Here is a 24,770-nt window from a genome sequence, read left to right on the forward strand (position 1 = left end):
AGATGATGGAGATGAAAACGGTTGATATATTTCAGAGGAAAGAGTTTAATGCTTACAACTTTCTCACGTTAAAATCACGGGTATTTGTTTTATTGTAAACTTCTGCTCATGTACAGAAGGACAAAACTGAAAATACATCATACTGGTTTGGCAATCTGCCTGAGACATCCAAAAAACATAACAATAAATAAGGCATTGGGTAAACTGTTAAAATAAAAGAAAGAAAACAAAAGGAACAAAACTCCCCTCTCTCGACTGATGAAGTCATGATACACAGTGGTAAAAGGTGAATTTAAAACAGCAGTAAATCAAGCACGGTTTACGGTAATTTTCCTTGACAGACTGCGTCATTGACACCAGTTGTATTGCTTCGGGAGCATATCGTATTTCTAATCACAAGCATTCTGGCTGCAGCTGTACAGTTCGTGATGCGACATCGTTTAGTCTTTCAGTCTTTCGTGGTCGAGGTGTGTCCGTTGCACCTCCTCGCTTCGTGTGCTTCGCAGGTCGAAGACAGCCACCAGTGTCCGTTGCTGCACGCCGTTAGGTCATTCGTTCGTGAACATGGTTAAGCTGAAGCACATGCCCTGATACAGACAGTGTAAGTCCACTTGAATGGAACAGTTTGGGTTTCCTCCGTAGCCTCGCAAACAGGTGAGTGTCGGGCTCGACGTAGAGTGAAACCCGCTTGCGTTGCTGAGGGTAAACAGTGTTTACGTTTGCTGATATGTAAGAATTTACCATTCCAAAAAATAAACATCTGAAAAGTGCATTTTTTTTTAGAACCATATGTATTTCTGTGGAAGTTACATGTATAAGCCACAACATTTAAACCACTGACAAGTGGAGCAAGTAACCTTGATGACATCTCACCCACTTAAACACTGCTGCAGACCAAGAATGGCCTCTCCCAGCAAGGCAACGCACTTTCAACCACTATATAAAACTGCCTACGAATAACTCCAGGGACCCCAAAATCGAGAGCCAACTGGGCATCAGATTAGAGCCACCACCGTGAAATCCACATGAGCCAAAGCATCCAGTGCCAACATCCCTGTCCCACACACCAACCTCTCAGAATTCCAGTGAATACACTCTGATGGATCAGAGGTGTTTGGCAAGGAGGATCCACACAATATTCGATAGGTGGTTATAAGATTGTGGCTCATGTGGTGTATGTGTGTGTTGTAGTTAAAGTCACATTCCACACACAAATTTCACTTTTGAGTATCACACACCTTCTACAGACTTGATAAATTTCTTTCAAAATGTTACGTTTCAGCCTTTATAGTCACTCGGTTAGGGTAATGTTGATTAAGGATTCTTCAGAGGTGAAGAAAATAACACCAGGTTTCCCAGGTGTGGATTGAAACAAGCCCCAGACTAAAAGAAAAATTAAATGAAGATCAACAGTGATTAAAGTTTATGGTTTAGGATCAGGCTTAATCCATGTCTGGGAACGAGATGTAAATGTTCAAATAGCTGAAGAAACATCTGAGTCCACGCTATTGGAGATCTTGAAGGATAAGAACCAGAACGGATTTTTTGTTGTTGTCAATTTTAATGCAATGAAACAACTGACCCTCAACATTAAAACACATTTTGAAAAAAATATGGACATTCAGATCATCTTTATGCCTATTCTAAGTTGATTAAATTGATGTGCAATATTAAAAAAAGGCTTATTTAGCATTTATTTGGTCAATGAATTATCAGATACTCCAAAATTGACTTCAGGCATCACTTTAAAAAAAGATATTTCATTTAAAGATGTTTAAAATGTGTGTCACCTAAAACGAAAATTTTCAGCTCAATAAGCCACGAGCCCTTGTCACTGCTTACCTTCTACCCCCTTCTCTTTATGTGACTGCTTAGTTTTAAAATCTGCTGTACTGAGCATGAATTTTAAATAAATGCAAAAACAATAAATCTCCCAAAGCTTTTACCGTCACTCCTCAAGCCACAAAATAGGTGCTTAATACTCAAAAGTCATATGTGTGTATTGTCATCAGAAATTAAGTAGAGGTATGGATCCACTGGAGTCTTCTTACATTTGAGAAATTATTATTCCTGTTGGAAAGTCTAACAAATGCATACAATCAGAGAATCATCAAAATGCAGCAAGCCAGGTGGTGTTTTTGCAGATGGACAGTAATTGTTGTGCAGGCACTGGTTGAAGCCTTCTCTGAAGAAGCCTCCAGTGGACCTGTACCATTCGTGTGCGTGTGCATGTACAGTAAACAGCAGTGATGTCATCACAGTCTAATGTGTGCTGGTTAAAAGACCCCACCCCCCTCCCCTGTGTCTGGTAGTCTTGGTACTGTACTTCAATATTTTAATCAATTCCTCATCCGTTTAGCAGATGGCTGTGAACTGTATTGAATTTAAATGCCCCTTTTCTCCATCAGGTCAAATTAAATTGAGCTTCATTTTCTCATATCATTGCATGTGTGTGTGTACATTTCTCTGTATGTGTGTGCATTAGTTAAAAGCCCAGTCGAAATCTATACTTCTCCCAGTCCTTCCGTGATGATGTACTTACTGATACATCCAGAAGATGGGAGGAAAAATATACTGATCATGACGCAAGCTTTAAACTCGACCCTCACCTACTCCCCTGCCTTGCTGTTCCCCCCTGCTCCACTTTTAAACTTCACTACCATGACGGTGATGTTATCAGGGCAGCCACGATAGAAAGACTGTAGGACGATGCTCTTGGCACCAAAGTGAGGCTCGTCCAGGCGCTCGCGGACAAAGCGCACTGCCTCCTCGTTACTGAAGGCATCCCACAGGCCATCAGAGGCCAGGATCATGAACTCTGGCTGCAGTTTGTCCAGGTCAAAGGTCATTATGTCGGGGTCGGGAATGACTACGTTAAGGTTCTTTAGTGGGTAATCCCCGAGGGAGCGGGACATAGCGAGGATTCCCTGGACTCTCCACGATCCATTAAAACTGATGAAGCCTCCTAAAAGTAAAAAGAGTAAAAATTCAAATTTAAAGTTTAAGAAATAAGTTTAATCACAACCTATTTCTAACACTGCATTAAATTTAACTCAGTGATTTCCCAGAACAGACCAACAGATGGCGACAAAGGACCCCATAGCAACAGCAGGTACACAATGCCTAAGCTTTACATTACACTCTTATACTCATTATTTACCTGCCCTCTTGATTCTCTTGCGCTCTTTAAGCTGATACGGCTTGTGGTCATGTGATAGGGCGACAGCATTCCCATCTTTGTCACACAACACACCACGCGAGTCTCCAACGTTGGCCACTGTGAGCTCTCTATCTGACAGCAGCGCCATCAGACATGTCGTTCCTGTGTGGGAAATTCAAAGAGAAGACAAAAACAAAAATCCAAACACTAATCATTAGTGATTTTTGTACTGTAACCAGCTACAAGTTAAAAAAAAAAACCTTAGAATTGTTACAGGCACATCTTTGTGATCTTATATTATCCTTTAACTTTTTTATTTTAATCACACCACAAAATATAACAAATCATTTTTATGCCAGATTAACAGTAATACTTAAAACTAGATTTTGTTTTGTTTATGCTGGCTTTTGAGAACGTAACTCATGACTTCAGATAGCTCCAAATATTTGATTAGGCACATTTTTTTATTCCAGCTGCCCCTACTGATGCAAAACTCAAGGGATTTGTTTTGCTGCTTCGCAAACCTGTGCACCACTACACTACAGCAATGCACACAGTCGATATGTTTCAAGTATGGGGTGTTTTTTGTTGTTGTTTTTAAGATTTATTTTTTGTATTTTCCCTATATTGTACAATGTAGAGGGGTGGACAGAAAAGCAGGAAGAGGATGGGGGGATGACTTGCAGCAAACGCCACTCATCCCAGTGAGCTATAGCAGCACCTTTCCTGTAATGAATTTATTTTCACACTACCACAGAGGGCTTTCAGAGGATAAAACTTAAATTACACCTTAAAGAATATGCTCGATGACATGTATGAATGTGAGCTTTAAAATAAATAAATAAAACATAAATAAAACAGAGTTTTCCATAATAAAGTTGCTAACCTGTGAGTCAATACTAGATCAAGCTCAATTATTAAAATAAATTTTATAGAGACACCATTGTGCCAGTGGCCAGTCATTAACTGTATCTTCACTATCCTGAGGAGATGATGTGGCAGACTGTCACCAAAAAAAACAAAACATCAATGATGAAAAATAATAGTAGGTCAAAAATATGAGGAAACTGTTTCAAATGCCACCAACCGATCAATCTGAACTGTTTCTCTGAAACATCAGCGTAAATCTGGATCAGCATAGTGTTACACAACCATCTCACTCTTCTAATTCAGCCAGCGTTTCGAGTGGGCTGTAGAAGGACTCGGTCAGAGACGTAAATGTCAGGTGGGAGTACGGAGATGAGAGGGTATAAGACAGGAAATTGTGAGGATTTTCTTTCATAGGTGAGGTTCTGCAATGCAACCGAGTCCCTTAAGAGGAGAGAGCGTGAAAATGAGAGTACTCGAAAGCATCGTTCTTAACATGCCAACTTTCACGCAAACAGCCAGCTTTATTTTAAAGTGCACTAAAGGAATACTCTTGACACTTCTTGGCAAAAGTGCTTGCACAGTGTGTTTACAAGACATGTGAGACGTGCTTCCTCTATTTGTCTCATGTGGCAATTTTAGTTTCAAAGTTTCCCCCACACACACACTGACCACATATCTTTTTTTCCCCATTTCCTTCCACCCTCCTCCTCCTCCTCCTCCTCCTTCTGACCTGCTTCATCGTGGTTTGCAGAGAGCTTGTCCAGCATGTCACGATCCACAGCCAGGATGCGCTGCTCGAGAATGCTGGCGTACGAGAGAGCGCTCTCTCTTTTCTCTCTCTCAAAGGCCTGCAGCTGCTGCTTCAGGGACTCGGGCAGGTGGGCCTTCACATAGTCAGCTGCAGCCTAAGACGTCAGAAGGGGAAGAAGGGAGGCACAGAGAGGATTAGACACAGGACAGTGCCTGTGATCATAACAAATAAGTAGAAAGAAATAGCAAACAGATGTTTCCTTAAACTGGTGCTGCCCAAAACAGAGCCAAAAATAAACAAATACTGAAAAGTGGTCAGCAGTCAAACTCTTTTTATTTAATGCCTGCTAGATTTGTATATTGGATATACTGTTTATAAATGTAATGTTGATTTCTGGTGACTTTTCATATAACTTTTGGTGCCGTAATATATGGATAGATTTCATCGTGTTGAATAAATACAATGTTCCCCAGCTTTGAAAGACAGAATAAATAAGGTTATGATTCAGATTATTTTTTATGTCTCGCCAGGCAACACAACTTTAATTTAGAGGAGTGCTTTAACACCAGGTGTTCAGAGCTGAATTATTGAGCAACCTCCTCCTCTTCCAGCCCACTCCTCCACCTCCTCCCTTCACATATCTGCTTCCACCCTCGTTTTCTCCGCCAAGATTTCCATTATGCTAATGCTGTCAAATCAAATCTAAAAACGGGAGCATTTTACACCATCTTGATGTCCCTGCATTCATATTTCAGATTCACAGCTCCTACGAAACGAGGACACTTTGTGCCCTTCAGTCCACGCGCTTTCATTTTGCTCCCTTCTGACGTGATGCAGTAATAAAAAATAATACTCGGGTTTATCAGGTTTATCCATGAGCGCAGTTGACATTTGAACCGTGATATTGCTCAAAATATTTACCATGAAGTATATGGAATGTCTAATTATGTCTAATTATCAGGAGGGACAAATCAAGTCCCTGTCTGCTTCCTGTGCTCAATGATCTATTTAATGGAGGAGAAGCACTGAGGGAGGCTGGATCAGGGAAAGAGCTTCAAGTGTAAATTTCCATTTGCAGTAAATAGCAGGAAATGCCAGACTGAGTGCAGTTACAAACCTCACGAAGGGCTCCAATATTTTACAGCCTTTACATTTAATCAGCTAATGTAAAATATCATCTCAGCCCCATTTAAAGTGAAAATACAGATTATGGATCTTGATTTCTTATTAACTGTGCTGTTTTATTAAATTCTACTTCTTCCCAGAGCCAGCATGCAGGATTGAATTTTAGTTTGTACAGCAAAGTAACGTGAAAGCCCGTTTAAGGTGTAAACTAGTCAAAGCAAATAGTCTCTTCCCCTGTAAGGCAAGTTAAAAATGAAGCAGCAGCTTGTGCTGACTTTTATATTTCAAGGCCACAATTTGTGCCTTGATAGAAAATAAAAACTGCAGAGAAAAAACACAGAATGTTTGAGGAATGTAGCGCATATTTTCAGAGCCAGGACACCCTGCACTCAGAGACGGCCTGTTCTATCTGCCCATATTTGGCTTGGCAGTATGGCTTCTTTCAATATTGGTGATGTGTGAGGGTTTGTGTGTGCTTCCAAATGCACGAAAGTGCAAAAAAAAAAAAAGATCAGCAGCAAACAAATGTCACTTCCTACAGTTTGTGCCTGCATATCATTAGCATTGAGGGTCCCACGTAGTTTGTTTTTACCAGAGCCTAGTTTTTATACTGGGAATTGTGGTTACTGTGTTTGCATGTTACAGCATGTGTTCTGTGCACTGATGCTAATGACCCTAAAGCAGCTGAGGTCGATGTCAAAGCAACCCAATACAAGTCCAAAGCCTTTGTGACTACTGATAAAAAGAAGGGGGGCAAACCTGAGTAAAACACATATAAACAAACCAGACAGAGCAACACAAATCTGACTTGTGAACTACAGAAAATAAAGGGAGCAAAGAAAAACAGTAGACACTGAGTGTGAAAAGGAGAAAGAGGGTGCAAGATCGGGAATTAGAGGAAAGAAAAATATTTGTTTACACAGTGGAAAGAGACAGAAAGGCTAAACACAGTCTGTTTGTTTACCTCCCTGTGACTGAACACATCCGGACGCCAACAGTTACAGCATTTCTGGGAGCTAACAAACTAATGCCTGTTTCCTTAAGACAGAAAATTAATTGCCTGTGTCTAATGAATCCCTTAAGATGTGCTTAAAAGAGAGGATAGACTGGATGTAATCACTAACTCTTCTGATTTACTGTTTCAGACAGTTTTAAGCAAAAATCCCAGTTTCACTGTTTCAAGTCAAATGTGAACTACAGTTTGTTTTCTTGGCCTGTTAATGATACTAAACTGGATATTTAAAAGCTCTGAAGCGAAATAAGTTAGATTAAGAAATGAAAAAACATTTTCACAACTCCTTAATTTTCAAAATAAAAATAAAAACTGATATATTTATTAAGAAAACAGTAACACTTTATAATACGTCTTAGCCCATATTTCCTCAGATTTAATGTGGAATTTGAATGAAATTTGTTCTGAAATTAGGGTGCAATTTTATTAGGTACACCAGAATAAAGGGCTAAAACTCAAGTTTTGCTTTATACGTATGCAATTTAAACTTTTTGATATGTTTTATGGTGACCCCAATGAAAGCAAGAAGCTGAAACATGAACATTAAAGCTGTTCTTAACACTACAAGTGCTGCTCGAGCTTATTTCTCATAGGGCAAGGTTAAATACTCCATAATAGGACCCAAGACCATAAAAAAGGTGCAGTTACAACATTAGACAGGAGGTTAAACCACTCTTTAACACAGCCCACACACCTTAAAGTAGAATCTATTTATTATTATTCAAGATGGGGAGTTTAAGGTACTCCACAATACAACTGCCACCTCTAAAAGTAAATTATACTTATGATGTCAGAAAGGGGTTTAGGCCACTCTACAATACAGCCCATGGCCCTAAAGGTGGGGCATATTTACATTGTAAAACTGTAAGATTAAGCTACTTCATAAAAATGGCCCACAAGTACATGTAAAGTACTTCAACTTACTCACTAACCTAAAAGTACTTACAGTAGAATTGCTACCCTTTTAATCACATGTAGGTTTCTTATAAGTATTTGCAGGTAAATAAAAATTCACCCAAATTTCATCCAGTTTCAAAAATAAATGTAAAGTTTCAAGTTAAATCTGGAGGAATTACAAGCCAAGTCATGGACTGTATCATAAAGTGCAACAGATAATACATATGTGGAAAATATTCCAAATTAGAAATAAGATTTATGACTCAGGCTCGTTCCTATTTGCTCTACGGGAACAGCAGACCATTTTTATTGAGCATATACTGCATTTAGGGACAAAACTTCCTTTTTTCCATACTTTTATAGCTGCATGGCACTCTTATTCTTAGACGTTATCACTGAGTGAAATATGCAACAATATGTCCTGTACTGGGAGCTCTGACAGTGGTGATGGTGTGACAGATGGCGCAGGACATTTGCTCTTCAGGCAATCCTGAGAAACAACTGACCCTTGATAACACGGGGACTGGAGCACACACACACGCACATACACACACATACTACAAACCATTGTTCTTACACACACACACACACACACACACACACACACACACACACACACACACACACACACACACAAACACACAAAGCCCTTTGTGATGAAATCCAAGTCACCTTCCTGATTGGCAGTGGTGGAGGTGTTCAAACAAGGGAATACAATGCCGGAGTGGGGAGGGGGAGCTCTCTACCACCCTTGTGGAAAGTTTGTAACCTTAACTTTTGTTATTTCAAACCCTGATTGGTAGCAAATTAACCCACTCAACAAGGCTAAATTAAGAATTTATTTTAATATATATAAATGTAGCAGCATTAAATAAAACTGCACTCTAAGATACATCACGTTCTCTTTACCTACCAAATTCACTGTGCTGCTAAAAAATAAAATAAAATAAAAGGGGCCCTCGTAACCTCTTGCTTCCAGCTTACCTCGCCACCATGACCATCAAATATCCCGAATATGGACGGGTGGCTCTTGTTGGTGATGTCGGTGAGCACCTCGAAGCGATCCTCCATGTGGTCTCTCCTCCCTTGTATGGAGTACACGGCTACGTTGTTATTCTTGAACTCCCAGGTTTTGGAGAACTCTGCATCCAGGACACTGAGGCCTCCCAGCCGGTCATTCTGCATCATCTCCGCCACTTTCCCCTTCACCATCTTCACCGCATCCCGGCTGGACTTGACGATGGTTTTGACTTCGTCCGTGTGGAAGAAATAACTCCACAGCGCCAGGCTTATGCATAACAGAAACAATGTCTCCGGCCTGAGGAGAAAATAACGCATGATCCGACCCAAAAGAGACAAGAGCGTCATTGTGTCTCCTATCATCACACGCAACCAAACTGCGGTCTGTCTCTCCCCCCGTCTGCACAATTCACTCCATCCGCTCAGCGGAACTATGAAGAAATCGATTAACTACCACTGTGTCAGAAAAAGACAAGATTTAAGCATTTGTTCGGAGCTCGGTCTGCCTGCTCCGAGCGCATTTACGCACTGTGCACAGCTTGGCTGCCAGACACCCGGCCGAAAACGGAGGACAAAAGAGAGGAGGCCACCCTCATTGGTTCAACACAACGTCTTGGTCCTATCCCCGGCTCTCTAAACAGCTGCAAGAGGATTCTCCGAGTTCAGCCGATCTCCCACAACCCATTGTAAAACGACGGATTTTCTGGGTTAGACCCACCACGCTGACAGACATAGGAGTCACCAGGGGGACGAAGTGACTGCAATATGTCCTTCTTTTTCACCGCTGACCCCGTTCCTACTGTCAGATATGTGCCGATTCAGTCTCCGCATCAACAACACATTTCACATACACACACACACACACATACACCTTCCTACTTAAGAACTGTCAAACCACCAACAGGGAGCGCGAACAATATCGGAAATCCGAATGTGTGCTTAACGAAGCAAAATAGTAGAAGAGGCAGGAGCTGCGAGCAATGCGGCCAAATCAGGTGCTTTATGTTGAAAGACCAGCGGAAACGGTTTATTCACAGCGAGAAACTTCACGTCCACTCGTTCCTCAAATGCAGTCGGCACTGACGAGACTGCGCAGCCGCAAACTCAGGCCATGCGCAAGCAGAACGCTGGACAAATGGTGGTGACTGCGGAATCGGATGATGAGGTCATCTAGTGTAACACATCACAGTCATAATCTAGATAGCGGCATTTTCACTTCGTATGACTTAAAATACTGTGTGATGATGTGATGTTTTATGGGGCTGCTGACTGTTATGGAGAACATTTAACGAGGCCCAAAATAAAAATGCAGCAGAATAGAAAACAGACATAAATTAGTCCCAATACTCACGCAACAGTATTTAAAAGTAGATAAAATTATGTGGTCGTTTCAAAACAGGCAGCTTTTGGCCCTAAACTAATGGGAGGCGATGTCTTTATGTTTTACAGCAGTGGTTGAAAAATGCCACCTCCTGGTGGCAGTTTAAGGTATAACATTCACTGCTAATTCTATAATTTACATTCTTGGAGTCAAATGATGGGGGGGGGGCACATAAAGTTGTAAAGGGACAATTCCAGGCAGAGAAATCATACCAATTAAAAGCTTTAAATTTGGATTAATCACTCAATTAGACCTATTGGCACCGAATGTCAGTCCAGATCTTGTGTTATTTGCATACCTAATCCTTTCCCCCCTATTTCCTCTCCTTAAGAATGCCTTCTTGACAACTACCACTGAGACTATTTCTGATCAGGCTTTGATGAACAGTAGATGGATCAATTGCAGGGCCCGATGCATGTCTCAGATCAGCATTTTAACAGACTCTTGTTTAAAGTTTTTATCCCTCAAGGTTGTACAGAACGTATAGATAATAAAGCAGGATATGCTCAGTGGCGGCGGGAGCTCAGGAAGACCTCCGCTCAGTCTGACACCATCAAGTGCCTTTATTCTTTATCTTGGTTATATTTCTTCAGCAAACGGGCCTTCATCTGGGTGAAAACACGGTCCATGAACACACTGAATCTCTGCTCCTTAAGGGGTCTTCGACATGTGGTGTTCCAGAAGTAGAAAACTTCCACTCAGGGTGAGAGTGGAAAATTCCACCAGTAAATCTTCAACAATAGGAGGAGTCCTCAGTAACCTGGCAGATGCAAGAGCTCAAATTCAATCCAAGTCAGACAAAAGAAAAGACAACAGTGAAATCAACTAATGATAACATATATGCATCTTCAAAGGGACAATTTTTAGTGGCCTGTATTTTACAAATCCAAAAAGGTTCATTTTGGTTAAGACTTCTTTGTCTAGTACCTCTCCGTACAGAAAGAATAATGTGGTTAATTCAAGCCCCTTATAGTGTAGAAGGATTATTGTTATGAAAGTCCAGGTAGTGCTTAGCCATGGGGTAAATAATGTTACCTGTGCGTATGGCATATTCGTGTTCTGCTAACCTATACAACCATCTTTTTATTCTATCAATGTAAAAAAACACTTTGCAGCTGGGACACTGGCCTAAAGATTAAAAATGAGGTTTTAAAATTAAAATGGTTTATAGTAAACTCATTTTGTGAAGCAGAATCAACAAATGTCACACTTTGTACTACATTTAAGCAACGATTGCAATGAGCTTTAGGTTAAATACAACAATTCTTTGAGAATAAACTTATATAATTTCCATATGAAAGTGCCTTGAAGTTTTTGGATATCTTAGTGTACATGTATTCCTTCCAAAGACCATCTAAAATGGGAGTGTTCTGAGTTCAGGAAGCCTTCCTTCTTAAAACAATTTGAAATATGTTAGGCCTTCAAACTGTGTTGTCTTTGGCATTTTGTGTAGATTCAACTAAATAAATGGGAACACATTATGTGTTTTTGTGACAGGCTGCTGGTAACAAACTTTTATTATATAGACACACAACACCGGCTCATCCCTTAAGTTAAGTGCCTTTCTTATGCTTGAGCGATTCAAAGGTCAGTGTAAGGTGGCTAAAATAGTAGAGTTCAAGGACTCCACTGTAAATTAGTGTAAAAGCAGCCAATGCCAAAAGAAAAAGTTTGAAAAACCTTCAGAAAGCTGAGAGAATTATTGCTCAAGATCATTTTAAAACATTACGAGAAAGTCTGGCTGCTTGGAAGCAATTTTTTTTCTTTTCAGATTAAGGAGCATGCTTAATCAGACCTAACCCCCGAGTTGTGCTTTTGTTTCAATCTTACAGCAAATTATTTCATATAAAATATATTTCAGTCATAAAATTTGCCAGGATGTCTACTAATGACCTCCTCCTTTTTATTTATTCATTTAATTTATTATTTTACTTTACTGGGAAAGTCCTCACTGATCAACTATTTCTAAATATCCAAATCTCTCATGAGTTCATTTCAGAAACTGAAATGACATCCAGCACAACTTTCGAGAGATGTGAAGCTCGGTTCACTGGTGCCAGGTTTCTGTGAGGTGTACTTGATTTACTGGGTTTACTTTTAGATCAAGGAGATGACTAGTTAGATTACTGGTGCCTGTTTTAGGACACTGATCCTTGTCCCACTGTATCTGGTGATCTGTTTGCTTTGAGGTGCTGCCAAATGGTGTAGTGAGTTGACAACTCTCACTTGGTACTGCACTTGGTAACTCTCATATGAAACGGTATTCATTACCAACAACGTGTATGTTTTTGTGTATAAACAGTCAGTGTATGCAGGCATGTTCTTTGACTGTGTATCTGTCTTTGTAACTTTATATTGTCTCCTGTTTCTGTACAAAGCAAGCATGTGTGTGAGCAACACCTAGGCAGGTTGCACACTCCTGGGCCCTGGATTCATATCCAATATCACAAAGACATAAACTCTTGCCTTGTACAACAATCTGCTTTAGTTCGCATCCCTCAGGAGTCATGTAATCTGTTGCTGCCAGCCCACCTGCCACCCAATAACCCCAGAGTTTTCTGTCCCTTGTTCTGTCATTGGCTTAGAGGCACATAAGCTGGAGAACCAGGGCAATAAAAGGAAGGAAGAAAAACTGCACCGACCACTTGTTCTGAGGGACGGAGTGAAGAATCAAGTGTCATCAACAGGTAAGATGCCCTCTGTGCTATTTGTCTGTGATGCAAGATAAATGATCAGCGCTTCACCCGTTTTGCCTGAATTCTTCCATTAGATTATTGTGCCCAGCCGTCAATATGCCACCCCTTCGGGCTGTTGTGCTGACCACTCTCTGCATGGCCCTCATGGCCATGCTGGCAGCTGGTGCCAGAACCACACGCTGGCCCAAACCCCAGAGCACCAAGAAGCCACCTCGAGCTGGCGCCAGCGGTGATGGAGGTGGACGATTTGGACGAACCACGACAACGACCCCATCCCCTACAAGCAGCCTGAACACTGAAGAAACAACTGACATTATGATGGATGCATATTCCCTGCCCTCTACAGATAGCACGACATACTCCATTGACACATACCCCACTGAATTTCACACTGATGCTATAGTGCCCCCTGGGAACATCCTTTCAAACTTTACCCTTGACTACAACGAATGCTTCTTCAACTTCTGTGAGTGCTGTCCACCAGAAAAAGGTCCCGTAGGGCCTATGGGAGAAAGAGGGCCAACGGGGCCACCAGGTGAGAAGGGCATTCCAGGTGAGACGGATTTTAACTTTTTTTATTGTAAGGGAAATTACAGTTTAAGTCAAAGATTTTATTCTTTTTACTCGCGTGTGTTGTCAGGGTTGCCAGGAGAGAAGGGAGAAACAGGGCCCAGAGGACCTCCCGGACCAGCAGGATTACCTGGAGCCAATGGACTCAATGGCGACATAGGTACAACGAGGCTTGACAGCAGGAGAGTTCTTGAATGTCTAAGGGTTTCTCTCTCTGTGTCTCTCTCTCCTTTTGTGCGAAGCGCTGTTTTGTATAAGTACTTTTTGGATGTCATTTTCTACGCTTTATTTATCAAAACTGCTGCAGGTGAAAAAGGTGATCCAGGACCTGCAGGTCTACCTGGTACCCCTGGTATGCCAGGAAAACCTGGAGAAAAGGGTGTGTAGTTTCCTGTAAGAACCTGGCTACACATGTGCAAAAGTCATGATTTATAGTTATTGTTTCTCAAAGTGCATTGAGGTACATAATAACATATTTTCATTCAAACCTTTCTTCCTAAATAAACATAAACCCTCCACACACAGGTGATCCAGGCCCCAAAGGAGAGAAAGGTGAACGTGGCTTCCCTGGTCTAAAAGGGGACCCAGGAGAAAGAGGAGAGCCTGGCCTGAATGGGACTAAAGGCATCCCTGGCCCAGAGGGGCTGATGGGGCCCCCAGGGATTCCTGGGTCAAAGGGTCAGAAAGGTGAACAAGGGCAGCCGAGTGAGTGTTTGCCAGGTGAGAAAGGAGAGAAAGGTGATCATGGACCCCCAGGTCTAAGAGGTGAGATGGGCCCCCCAGGCCTGAATGGAGCTGACGGTGCACAGGGAGAACGGGGGGAGCCAGGGCCTCAAGGAGGGAAGGGTGATACTGGACCCAGAGGCCTCCCAGGTGGGAGGGGACTGGCAGGGTTGAGGGGAGAGAAGGGGCCTAAAGGTCCTCGTGGGCCTCGGGGTCCCAAAGGACCTCCGGGTCAGAGTGCCGTTCAGGTTCGATCTGCCTTCAGTGTAGGTTTGTTCCCCAGCCGCTCCTTCCCTCCGCCGGGCCTGCCTGTGAAGTTTGATAAGGTGTTTTACAATGGGGAAGGACACTGGGACCCGGCACTCAATAAGTTCAACGTCACATACCCCGGGGTCTACCTATTCAGCTATCACATCACTGTGCGCAACCGGCCTGTGCGTGCAGCCCTGGTGGTTAATGGAATGCGGAAGCTACGGACAAGAGACTCTCTGTATGGCCAAGACATCGATCAGGCATCTAATCTCGCGCTGTTGCAGTTGAACGAAGGTGACCAGGTGTGGCTGGAGACACTGAGAGACTGGAATGGAGTTTACTCCAGCAGTGAAGATGACAGCACGTTCTCTGGCTTCTTACTTTACCCAGACATAAAGACCAAACCTACTGAGCTGACAAACCTCTGAATGCATCCTTGACTGAGCTCTGATTTGAGCCTCTCGCAGACTCTGCAACTTTCAGCCTTTTGCACTGCTCTGTCATTTTAATGTGATTCAGCTAAGCACTGCTGCTCAGTATCTGCTAGCTCCCATGCTAATCAAACCAAATGCTTTACTTGCCTTGCTGTACCTGGAGACGGGTGAGGCCCAATTAATCTTCTGTATGCAACATTTCAGCTCTTTGTAACACTGCATTAAAATTGACTCTGCTTGAAACTGATGACCCTTGGGTTGTATTTACACAGAAACAGCTTATACACTCATTTAAAAGCTATTTGCCATTGCAAAGAGAAGGGAAAAGCTCAACGCCAGTGAACCATTTGTATTACTTGGACATAATTTAAATAAATGACGTATTGCATTTGTTTCCCACTAGAGGGCGCAAGGTGTTCAATTTTTGGACAGAAGCTCTGGAGATTAATACACAAAGACAGTAGGCTAGAAAAACATAATGGTCCCACAAATATTTCAGGTAAAGATTGAAAGTGATACCTCTGTCGTGATGTTATTGAAAAAACTGCACACTACGGCAACGATATACGACAAGGAGAAAAAGGCAAGTCCGGATGATTCACTGGAACGCAGAAAGTAATATGATTTAAAAACCACATTATATATACATGTATGTACACATATATAATTGATATTACACCCCCATAACGTCATACACTTTAGTCCTGAGCAGAGATGATAACCCTCTGCAGTAGATCAAGCTGCACCATAAATTATACTCTAATGCTCCCACACTGCACAATGAAAAATAGAATAGAATAGACTTTTACAAATACTATATCTCATTAGACGTTAAAGAGTCAGGACCTCTCACCAGATTATAGCCGATAATAACTCACTTACTTTTATACAGCAGCAATTCATTCTGAAGATAAATTACATTCAGTACATTCGGTATACACTCAGCCACACCGAGATGCTCTGAGACTTTTTATGTTGTGACGTGTTCGTTAAATGTAGGAGGCAGGGGAGCTGCATTAGCTGGTTTTAAAGCTTTTCTTTATGCAAGGTTGTAATTAGGCACAGTCACATATTTTCTAAGCACATATGATACACTTACACATACAACAAAATGTATAAGCAAGATGAAGTTTTAGATACTAATAATGTAACTTGTGCAACAATTTTTACAGAAATGTATCATCAGATTAGTGATCAGTGTATCTAAGTATCAACATTTCATTGGGAGTGAAACAAATAAATGAGATTTAAATCATTTTAATTTATAAAAACTATTAAATAAATATATTCTTCAGGGCTTTCTCCCACTTGGAGTCTTAAATAACAACAAAGCTTTAAAATTGGACATATACCTGAGAAGTGTATTTTCACTCTTCAATGCAATTTAATTAAAAAAAGTACTTCGTGTGTGTATTCATTTACAAATCTGCGTAACACTTTGATTTACTCTGGAGAACATGCGTTGCCTGAGGGGGATTTATATTTCAGGTTGTACACTCAACCAAGACTGCTGCCTGTAGGAAGATAAACAGTTACTATAATCAAAAACACTGTATCATAGCAGACACAGAGGATTTCTATTTACACTGATGTCCGAATTTTAAGGCAGCATTTTTTTTCTCTGGTGTCTTTCATGAAAAGATTTAGGAGGCAGGTAATGTTTTTCTTTTTCAGGTCTATCATCCACACTGCAATTTAAATACAACTGTAAATACAATTGTGAAAACTTTGAAAAGAATTATGTAGTATTTATGTAGCTGATCACCAGTGATTATTCAAATAACATTTAAATACAAAAAACATTTAAATTGTTCAGACAAAGTTAGAATTTTCAACACCAAAACTTTCCCCGCTCTTTTTTTTTTAAATTTTCTTTTAATTTCATCCTGATCAAACACCACCAGACTTGGTTAGCAATCAAGAAACATTAATGTTTGGTCAAAATGAAGAACCTTAGAATTACTAAGAACTTTAGACCTAGTTTGGAAATCTCCTTATCCTTACCAGAGTGACATTTGAAGAACTCGAGTTAAACTGACATGTTTTTTTCTTTCTACCTAATTATAACAGTGAATTAAAGAGTAAATGACAGCTTTATAATAAGGAGTCACTGATGCTGATGCTATCAAACTTGATAAAAATAGTCTCCAGTGCAACTCCATCAAATTGGATGTGACAGAAATGAAACAATAGCTGCTTTCGTTTAAGTAGTATTAGGCGTGCTCAGCAACAGCCTGTTCCCTGTATAGGAACCTTCAGACAGGAAGTGGTGAAGGTAGAAATATCTCTCAACTGGAAAAGTTTTATTGATTGGAAGATTGACTGGAATATTATGAATTAATTTACTTTTATGAGGAATATTGAAGGGAAACCTGTTAAAGAGGAAAGCCCAGAATAACATCTCCATCTACTGGTGAAGGATGTATATTTCTGTCAAAGTTCCACCTTATTCATGCTGCTGTTCATGTTGATGGTGGTGTGTGTGCGTTTGTTAAATGTTATTTTGCTTGTTTGTTTATAGGCCTATCTGCGGATATGTGTGCATAAGTGTGCGTGTGTGTGTGTGTGTTTGCATTTATGTATTTTCCTACTACTCTGTGTGAAAATATAAATAACTACCTTGGCGGTGTGTGCAGTGTAATCTGCTCCCAACAGGCTGGATTCCCACTGTGAGAAAGACAGTATATTGTTCCTGCAGCACTACAGATAACAACTCATTAGCATACTGAATCATTTGGCAGCAAGAGCCACTCTGCCACCCATCTGCACTGAGCTGATAAACACACACACACACACCAGCTCTCTCTCACACACACACACACACACACAGATCCATGCAGTGGGCATACGCATACACACAACGCTGCTCTCACAAACACACACACACCCGCAACAATCTTCCTCTCATTCGCTCTCTTTCAATCCCTGTACACTCCCTGTATCCCTCTCATTTGTGAGTCTGTGTCTTTTTGGAGAGTTAGGAACACTGGAGCAGGTAAATGTTTGGCAGGCACTAACCCAGAGAACCCCTCCGCAGAGTCCCAGCACAGCCAGAGCACAGCACGGGAGAGGTCTCCAAACACCTGGATGTCTCTGATGCTCTCTGGAAGCAATTATAGCTTTCAGAAATGTCTAAGTGCTGATTCTGTTGTAGCAGTGGTGGCACAGTCCTCTGTGAAAACTTATGGGATATAGGGAAGAATCCTTGAAAAAAAAGTGCTTAAGCTACACCTACAAAGCTAATTTTTTTTATTAATGAACACAGGCTGGGGAGCATAACTTCAATAAGTAAAGAATTTATGGGCGGTGGAGTCTTGATCAGTGTGGCTGTTTCACAGTGTGTACAGACACAGCAGCAGACAAACGAATGCAGTGGAGGTTGTCAAAACCACTTTCACAATGGCAGGATATCCTGAAGGTCACCGAGCCATGTTAACCTCCACAGGAAGTTGTCACTTGGTGGGAGGAAGAGAGGATTCCAGCATTCATTGGAGGAGTTTCTCTGAGGAGGGCTGGCTTTAGCTATAAACCAAGCAGATATGGTGGGAAACAGCTGCGAGGAATGTCATTATAGGAATTAATCACTGAGATTATGCAACTCTTAAATATGGTGTAAAATTTGGAAAATATTTCACATAGTATGAGAAGGGCCACAAGACTACCGTATGAACTCAGCTGACTTGAAATGCACTGCAGTCGACCCACAGCGTGTTTGAGTGAGATCAAATATACAAGACTTTCCCTCTGTTTGTTTTATTCATTTTTTTAATATAAAATTCATCAATTTAACATTGGATATATTTATAGATACAGCTATAATACAACAAATATGTCATTACCAAACGTACAATGTCCCTTTACTGCAATTCATAAAATACCATAGTTACCAAAGGTACCAATATAGGCTACTAGGTCCTGCTGAAAAAGCAACAACAGTGAGCAATACATAAGTGTCTTTGTCAGAAAACTGCTGGTGTTCTTATGATATTAACACTGTGTGGTGATGGTGTGCATGTGTCTGTTTGCACGTGTGTGCGATCCAGATATTAGTCACGTTGCGGGGCCCTAAATCTGTTTATACACTCAGATTATTGGCATTTCCTTTCCTTAAGAGAACAAAAGGCACATCTCCATTAAGTGCATCATTAACTTCTAAAATGAAGACAAGTTTCAAAGGAGAGTCAGGGTTAAGGTTGGAGAAGCTGGAACTGCTGTTAAGGTTAGAATCGGCTTCCCAGATGGCTGTCACGATCTGAGACCGCTTCAGTATACGACTGCTGTGCTTAGAAGAATTTGCAATATCATTAGTTTTGCAAGATGTTTAAATTTGACATGACAATAATAGTAATGTCATATTAATTCATCTTTAATTCTGATTATTGTGTTTTTGTTTCCTTTTTCTTCAATGAATTGCACTCAAAATACTAGCGGAGAGAATCTGAAACCACATCTGTACAAAAGTGTACAAAATAAGAACAATTACATAAAGCAGTATCGTATGCGTATCAACAGTAAGCTATCAGTGGTCAACACCAAGATGTGGTGACACAGCCCGTCTCCGGGAAATCAGTGTAAGTCATTTTCATATACTCTTAAGTCATGGATGTGCAACTTTGTGCGTGTGTGTGTGTGTGCGCGTGTGTTTTAATGTGTCGTCTGTACATGTAAGTGTAGAATATGGCAATGAAGGGATTTATTTGTGTACCTTACTAAACTACAACTGATTTACAGTTAAAAAAAAAAACCCCAAACAAACAAAACAAAACACTGCAACATTCATATAAAAAAGGACTGCATGAGTCATGTCGTGATTTCATTTGACCCACACTTTGTACACTGCATGTCTTGTACCTCCACAGCAATTTCAAATAGATATATTCATTCCAGGCAGTGTGATTGTTTTCTGCTGTCTGCTGACACATTTGGTGACATTTTCTCATCACCAAAGTGTAACAGAAGTCAATTGTACCACAATTGATGTACTTATACGTTCAGTCGCTTGCTTTACTTCTTTTTTCTTTCCTTTTTTTTTTAGTTCATCTAATTTCTCCTCCTTCTTGTCATCCTGTCTCCTAAAAGACAATTTTGCTAGTAAACCCACTGACAAACACACTATGGTACATCTTAATCCACATGACTTGAATTTGAGTCACTATTATTACATTGTGCAGTGGAAATATATATGCTATTTACAATGCATACGAATCGCATGGGTACAATTAGGGTCCACTCAGTGTTTTTATGGCCTCAGAGTGAGGCAAATTTTCCTTTGTGTCTTTAAATTAAAACACCGAACTTGTCGAGGATAAATCTCCTGGTGTGCTTGTTACTTTCGGCGCCGTGCAAGCAAGGTGGATCAATTCCAGTGGCATCATATTGTAATTAATAGTGTCATCAGTGAAACATTGATCCTCTGAATAAAACGCTTGTCGTTTGAGTGACGATTGCCTGATTATTATTAGTTTTTGTTTCTTTGCTCTTTCTTTCATATATTGGGGTGTTTTCTATTGTGTAAGGATATCCAGTCTTTGGCGCTTTCAAAGCACTGAAATCCGCAGGTCTATCAAAGACATGAGACATGCAGAATTTACAAGTCTTAAATTCATCAAACTGTTCAGCGTGGAGACGAGAACACGCTCGTCGTCCATTTTGGACAGCACTATCTCAATATGCGGAGCTTAATTCTCCTTTCTACACTGATGACTCAAAAATTACAGGGTCTGAGTGTGTCCGCCTCGTTTTTCTTTTTTTAGTTCCTCCATTTCACTCTCAGGTGCTGTGTTGTTGTTTGTTGGCGTCAGCATCATCGGCGACTGGAGTTATCTAACGGGCGTCCATTGCGCCTCAGATCCCTAGTAGCTAGATGAAGTGGGGGTCCGCGAGATGTTGCTAGAGTCCTTGGAGCTGGAGGCGAGTCCTGGTCCTCCATGAAGCTTTCAGGACTGCCTTCAGCATCACCATCAGGTAGGCTTCCGCAGCTGGAGCCTGGCGACATTGTCTCCAAAAGATCATCCCTGGCTAAGCCCACTACTGTGTCCTGGTGCGGTTCACCCTGAGGGCCCCCCTCGTGGGCGGCAACCCCAACCAACAGCCCTGTGTCCCCATCAGTTGTGCTGCCAACATTCCTCCCACCATCCTGATCCTCGAGGAGGTTGGAGAGGAAACTGATGTACTTCATAGCGAGCCGCAGTATCTCGTTTTTACTCAGCTTCTTGTCGGGAGGGTGGGTGGGAATGAGTTTACGAAGCTCTGCAAATGCCCCATTTACATTCTGCTGCCGCCAACGTTCACGACTGTTTGTGAAGATGCGACGTACAATCTTTGGCTGGCCAGCTAGCAGAATGGAAAGAAGGAGAAAAAGACAAGAAAAGGGGAGAGTAAGGAGACAAGGCACCAACACATTTGCAAAAAAACCAATGAAATGCAGAGCTGAAGCAGAAAATATGGTTTGTAAAACAATAAATCAACAGAAGCGCAAAAGTAAGAGTGGGAGAAGAAGCAGCAGGAGATGCACAACATTTATTTGCGAGAAAGTACAGGATGAAAATAACAAACTTCAACAAATTCTAAAGCAGTAACTTTTAAAATTGTCCTCCGTATATGGCCACAGATTTTTTTTAGCTGATGGATCAGATGTGTGCCATATGTGATACAAGTGAAATGGTTGGTGTGGCATGCCAATCTCCTTAAAGGTTGTCAGGGAGCATGTGTGCTCCCTATTTGACATTCTAAATATTTTTTATTTAGTTAGTCATAGTAAAATGCTTCACTGCAGGTAGTCACATCCTCTCACCCTTCAACAATGGTGTCTTCTAAGCTATTGTTGCCCTTGGAACACACCCAGTCTATCTTAATCCTTCAGCCCACTCTGCAGTAAAACCTTGGCATGGAGGCAGGAGCACCCCCATCCTCCACCCCTGTACATGGCAGTGAGTGGGCAGCAGTGGAAAGGATGTTTCAAATGAAATGAACCCCAAATCCGCCTGAAAAGGGTTTACTTTAATGGCATGCAGGTACATGTATTTGACATTCAGATTAGCATTTATTTAGCCCCGTGAATTATGATGCATTTATTCTTCATGGGTGAAGCCCTTTCTGAATTTTCCTTTGGCAAGGCATCTTCTGCGAGACTCAGATTAGGTACGGTATAGCTCCATGTCAGTGAATGAATGACAATGGTGATGGAGAAGGGACGTTTGGGGGGGGACTAAACTGGCAGAAGGAGGACACGGCAGAAGTGCATCTTACCATACTTATAAAGATCTAAAATGCGCCTACCCTCGTCGAGTTCAACCTCATAAGGCGCCGGGCGGCGCTTTACCCTGTTGCTGGGGTACATGCTGTACTGCTCCGACTCTCCTCCGAGACTATGTCAACAGAAAGGAGACAAAAGGTGCACAGGTACATTAGGTCACATGAATTCCACTGTACACAGTTTCCTTCATTGCTTCTAAAAGATCTTAATGCTCTCCACTCATTGCAGCAGGACACACACACACACAAACACACACACATCTGTCACATATGCACATGCTCAATAATGTAAACATAACGTAACCTCAGTAATACAAAAAGCATCTTGTCCCCTATCCTTTTACAGAAAGGCATAATTGTGTCTAATAACCATCAAACTTTCTAAGTGCATTCATGAAACTGTATGTTTTTTGTTTTGATTCCCCCCCCCCCTTCCTTCAGCCTTTACCTGTTGATGGCGGCGAGAGGCTGTGCCAGGTTGTAGAGCATCGCCCGCGCTGGGACAGGGAACGCGTTTGGGCTCAGTTGGACCATTCGAGCGTCGTCTCGTTGCGGCGGCGGCAGCGGCAGCGGTGGAGGTCTGCGAAGTTCCGTGATCGGCACCAAATGGCTCTCAGTCCTCTGTTGCACCGCTTTTATAGCGTCCCTCCTGGAGAGCTCGATCACCGGCACTTCCCTTTTCAGGTCAAGGGCGTTGTGAGAGGCAGTTTCCTTGGCAACGCCGTTGATGATGATGCTGATGCTGGTCCCGTTGTTCGAGTTCTGCAGAGGAACGTCATCCGTCTCCTCAACCCCCTTGAAGCTCCCTCCCCTCTCCTCCTCCTCATCCTCCTCCTCTTCTTCCTCCTCCCCCTCCTCTCTCCTCGGCTCCCCGTCCTCCTTGCATCCGTTCTGTCTGGAGATGATGGCGGAGTCCTCCTGTTTATTAGGACCGGACCCTGCATCGGGACTTTCGGGACAAAGCTCCTGTTGCCGCTTTTCCATCATTTTTATGCCGTCACCACTCGCTAGAGTCCACTACGTCCTAAATGAGATTTCCCTCGATTAATCCATAGTTCAGTGCATCGTTTGTGGCAAAATGTCAGATATAACCACGCATTTGCTGTCCACGCAAGCCTAAAGAAAATTAACAATAAAACATCATCACCGAGCTATTATCCTGGCTCGTATCCTTATTCAAAGTACTGTTCTTAAACTGTAAATGATATGAATACTGTAAAGCTTAAATTAGCAAATTGAATGAGCAATTAGATGACCCCCCCTCAGGTGACACATTTTATTCGACATTTTTCAAACTGAATAAGAAAAGGCCAAAGATTTTCCTGTGATATTGTTCCATGACAAAGAAATAACTCGGCACTCTATGACCATCACATTCAAACATCTCGCAGTTTTCCAGGATCAAACCATTATTTCTCAAACTATCCAAGGTGAGAGTGTTTTCAAGCTAAATAGAAACACGATGAATTCTTTTCAGGGCTCACTAGATTTTATTTTGTTTGAAATTTCCACGGTTGATTATTTTGTCACCATTTAATTTACAGCTGCAGGTGTAACCCGTTATTGTATTTATTTTATTAGGAGTCTTGTCTGCTCCTGTTTGTTTTATTGCTATTATGAAGCTCTTATCAAACGCTTGCATGGCCTTCACTGCTACAGTTAAGGCGTTACGCCTATATCTTACAGGGACGTTAGATGTCCGCGTTAATTATAAGATCGGAAATTAGAAGCATCATTTTCGCTACTGTTAAATGTAAAACTATCGTGGAGGAAAGCTGTGGATGCGAGGACTAAAAGGAAGGTTGATAATGACCACTATTCGTCGAAGTTAAAAAAATAAGAAAAATAAAAATCCACCTTTCTGCTTTTCCTTCCTCCCCTTGCAAATGAAAAATAATAGTCCAAAAAATGCTCGAACGTGATCGTTTTCACGCGCAAAGAATTAATAGCAGGTTGTCTAATTTTTTTTTTCTTTATCGAGGGTAAGGCCATATTAGTGCTGGTGTTAACACCGAAAATCAGGAGTTTCCCACAATGACCAGTTTCAGGTGTTTCAGACGTAACTCATTTGATAAATTTCCTGGAAATGTTTTTCCTTTTAAACGAACGGCAGACGGAGAATTAAAAAAGAAAACGCACCATAATTTCTGGGAATTCTCCAGCAGGCCTCGCATCCGTTATTTCATGCCGTAGACTCCAACCATCCGATCGGACAATAGCAGAAAATATAGGCTAAAAATGTCGCTCATTACAGCAATAAAACCAAGACGAACGCGCTCAAATTACCGCGTACAGAGCGAAAAATGCGCTGGTTTAAATGAAGAGATGTGTTTTGGGGGGGACTTACCGTTCCAGCCGTGTTGTTGATGTTACTGTGTAAGTGGAGCCATTTTGTGAGTGGGTCATCCATGTCTGAGGTTTTTCTTTTTTTTCTCTCTCTACCAGTTGTGGAGTAGTGTGTGTATGTGTGTGCGTGTGCATATGTGTGTATGCGTATGTGTGTAGCTGAGTTATTCCTCGCCGCATCCAGTGCGCTCCCTCAGTATGGGGAGCGGAACACAGGCCGCAATGTGGCCGAGTGAGATAAGCGCACGGCAGCGGCCTCTTCATTCCCGATAAGCCCCT

At 41.6% G+C, this 24,770-nt stretch overlaps 3 protein-coding genes across 3 annotated transcripts; 1 reads left to right on the top strand and 2 right to left on the bottom strand.

The window, feature by feature from the left end:
- Positions 1 to 74: 74 nt before the first annotated feature.
- On the bottom strand, positions 75 to 9,198 carry ppm1la (protein phosphatase, Mg2+/Mn2+ dependent, 1La; the record flags this gene model as incomplete). Its single annotated transcript, XM_082514849.1, has 4 exons — positions 75 to 2,965; positions 3,161 to 3,322; positions 4,761 to 4,935; positions 8,800 to 9,198. 4 exons carry the CDS (start codon positions 9,196 to 9,198, stop codon positions 2,610 to 2,612), a joined length of 1,092 nt encoding a protein of 363 aa, XP_082370975.1. The 3' UTR covers positions 75 to 2,609.
- A 639-nt stretch (positions 9,199 to 9,837) lies between these two features.
- Positions 9,838 to 14,946, top strand: otol1a (otolin 1a). The gene is made up of 6 exons (XM_082514846.1): positions 9,838 to 10,000; positions 12,802 to 12,903; positions 12,987 to 13,447; positions 13,553 to 13,642; positions 13,790 to 13,861; positions 14,008 to 14,946. Exons 3-6 carry the CDS (start codon positions 13,009 to 13,011, stop codon positions 14,883 to 14,885), a joined length of 1,479 nt encoding a protein of 492 aa, XP_082370972.1. The 5' UTR covers positions 9,838 to 10,000; positions 12,802 to 12,903; positions 12,987 to 13,008; the 3' UTR covers positions 14,886 to 14,946.
- A 3,682-nt stretch (positions 14,947 to 18,628) lies between these two features.
- On the bottom strand, positions 18,629 to 24,722 carry tal1 (T-cell acute lymphocytic leukemia 1). The gene is made up of 4 exons (XM_082512769.1): positions 24,493 to 24,722; positions 22,594 to 23,169; positions 22,170 to 22,258; positions 18,629 to 21,224 (listed from the first exon to the last, which is right to left on the bottom strand). The coding sequence occupies exons 2-4, from the start codon at positions 23,130 to 23,132 to the stop codon at positions 20,695 to 20,697; spliced, it is 1,158 nt and encodes a 385-aa protein (XP_082368895.1). The 5' UTR covers positions 23,133 to 23,169; positions 24,493 to 24,722; the 3' UTR covers positions 18,629 to 20,694.
- Positions 24,723 to 24,770: the final 48 nt, after the last annotated feature.

Source organism: Aulonocara stuartgranti, assembly GCF_965226115.1.
Source record: "Aulonocara stuartgranti genome assembly, chromosome: 18".
NCBI classification, from domain to species: Eukaryota; Metazoa; Chordata; class Actinopteri; order Cichliformes; family Cichlidae; genus Aulonocara; species Aulonocara stuartgranti.

Coding starts and splice junctions, on each gene's coding strand:
- otol1a (XM_082514846.1), top strand. CDS start 13,009: ATGCCACCCCTTCGGGCTGTTGTGCTGACCACTCTCTGCATGGCCCTC. Junction 13,643..13,789: donor TGGACTCAATGGCGACATAG/GTACAACGAGGC, acceptor AAACTGCTGCAG/GTGAAAAAGGTGATCCAGGA. Junction 13,862..14,007: donor AGGAAAACCTGGAGAAAAGG/GTGTGTAGTTTC, acceptor CTCCACACACAG/GTGATCCAGGCCCCAAAGGA.
- tal1 (XM_082512769.1), bottom strand. CDS start 23,132: ATGATGGAAAAGCGGCAACAGGAGCTTTGTCCCGAAAGTCCCGATGCA. Junction 22,259..22,593: donor CCTCTCGCCGCCATCAACAG/GTAAAGGCTGAA, acceptor CTGTTGACATAG/TCTCGGAGGAGAGTCGGAGC. Junction 21,225..22,169: donor TGAGGTTGAACTCGACGAGG/GTAGGCGCATTT, acceptor CCATTCTGCTAG/CTGGCCAGCCAAAGATTGTA.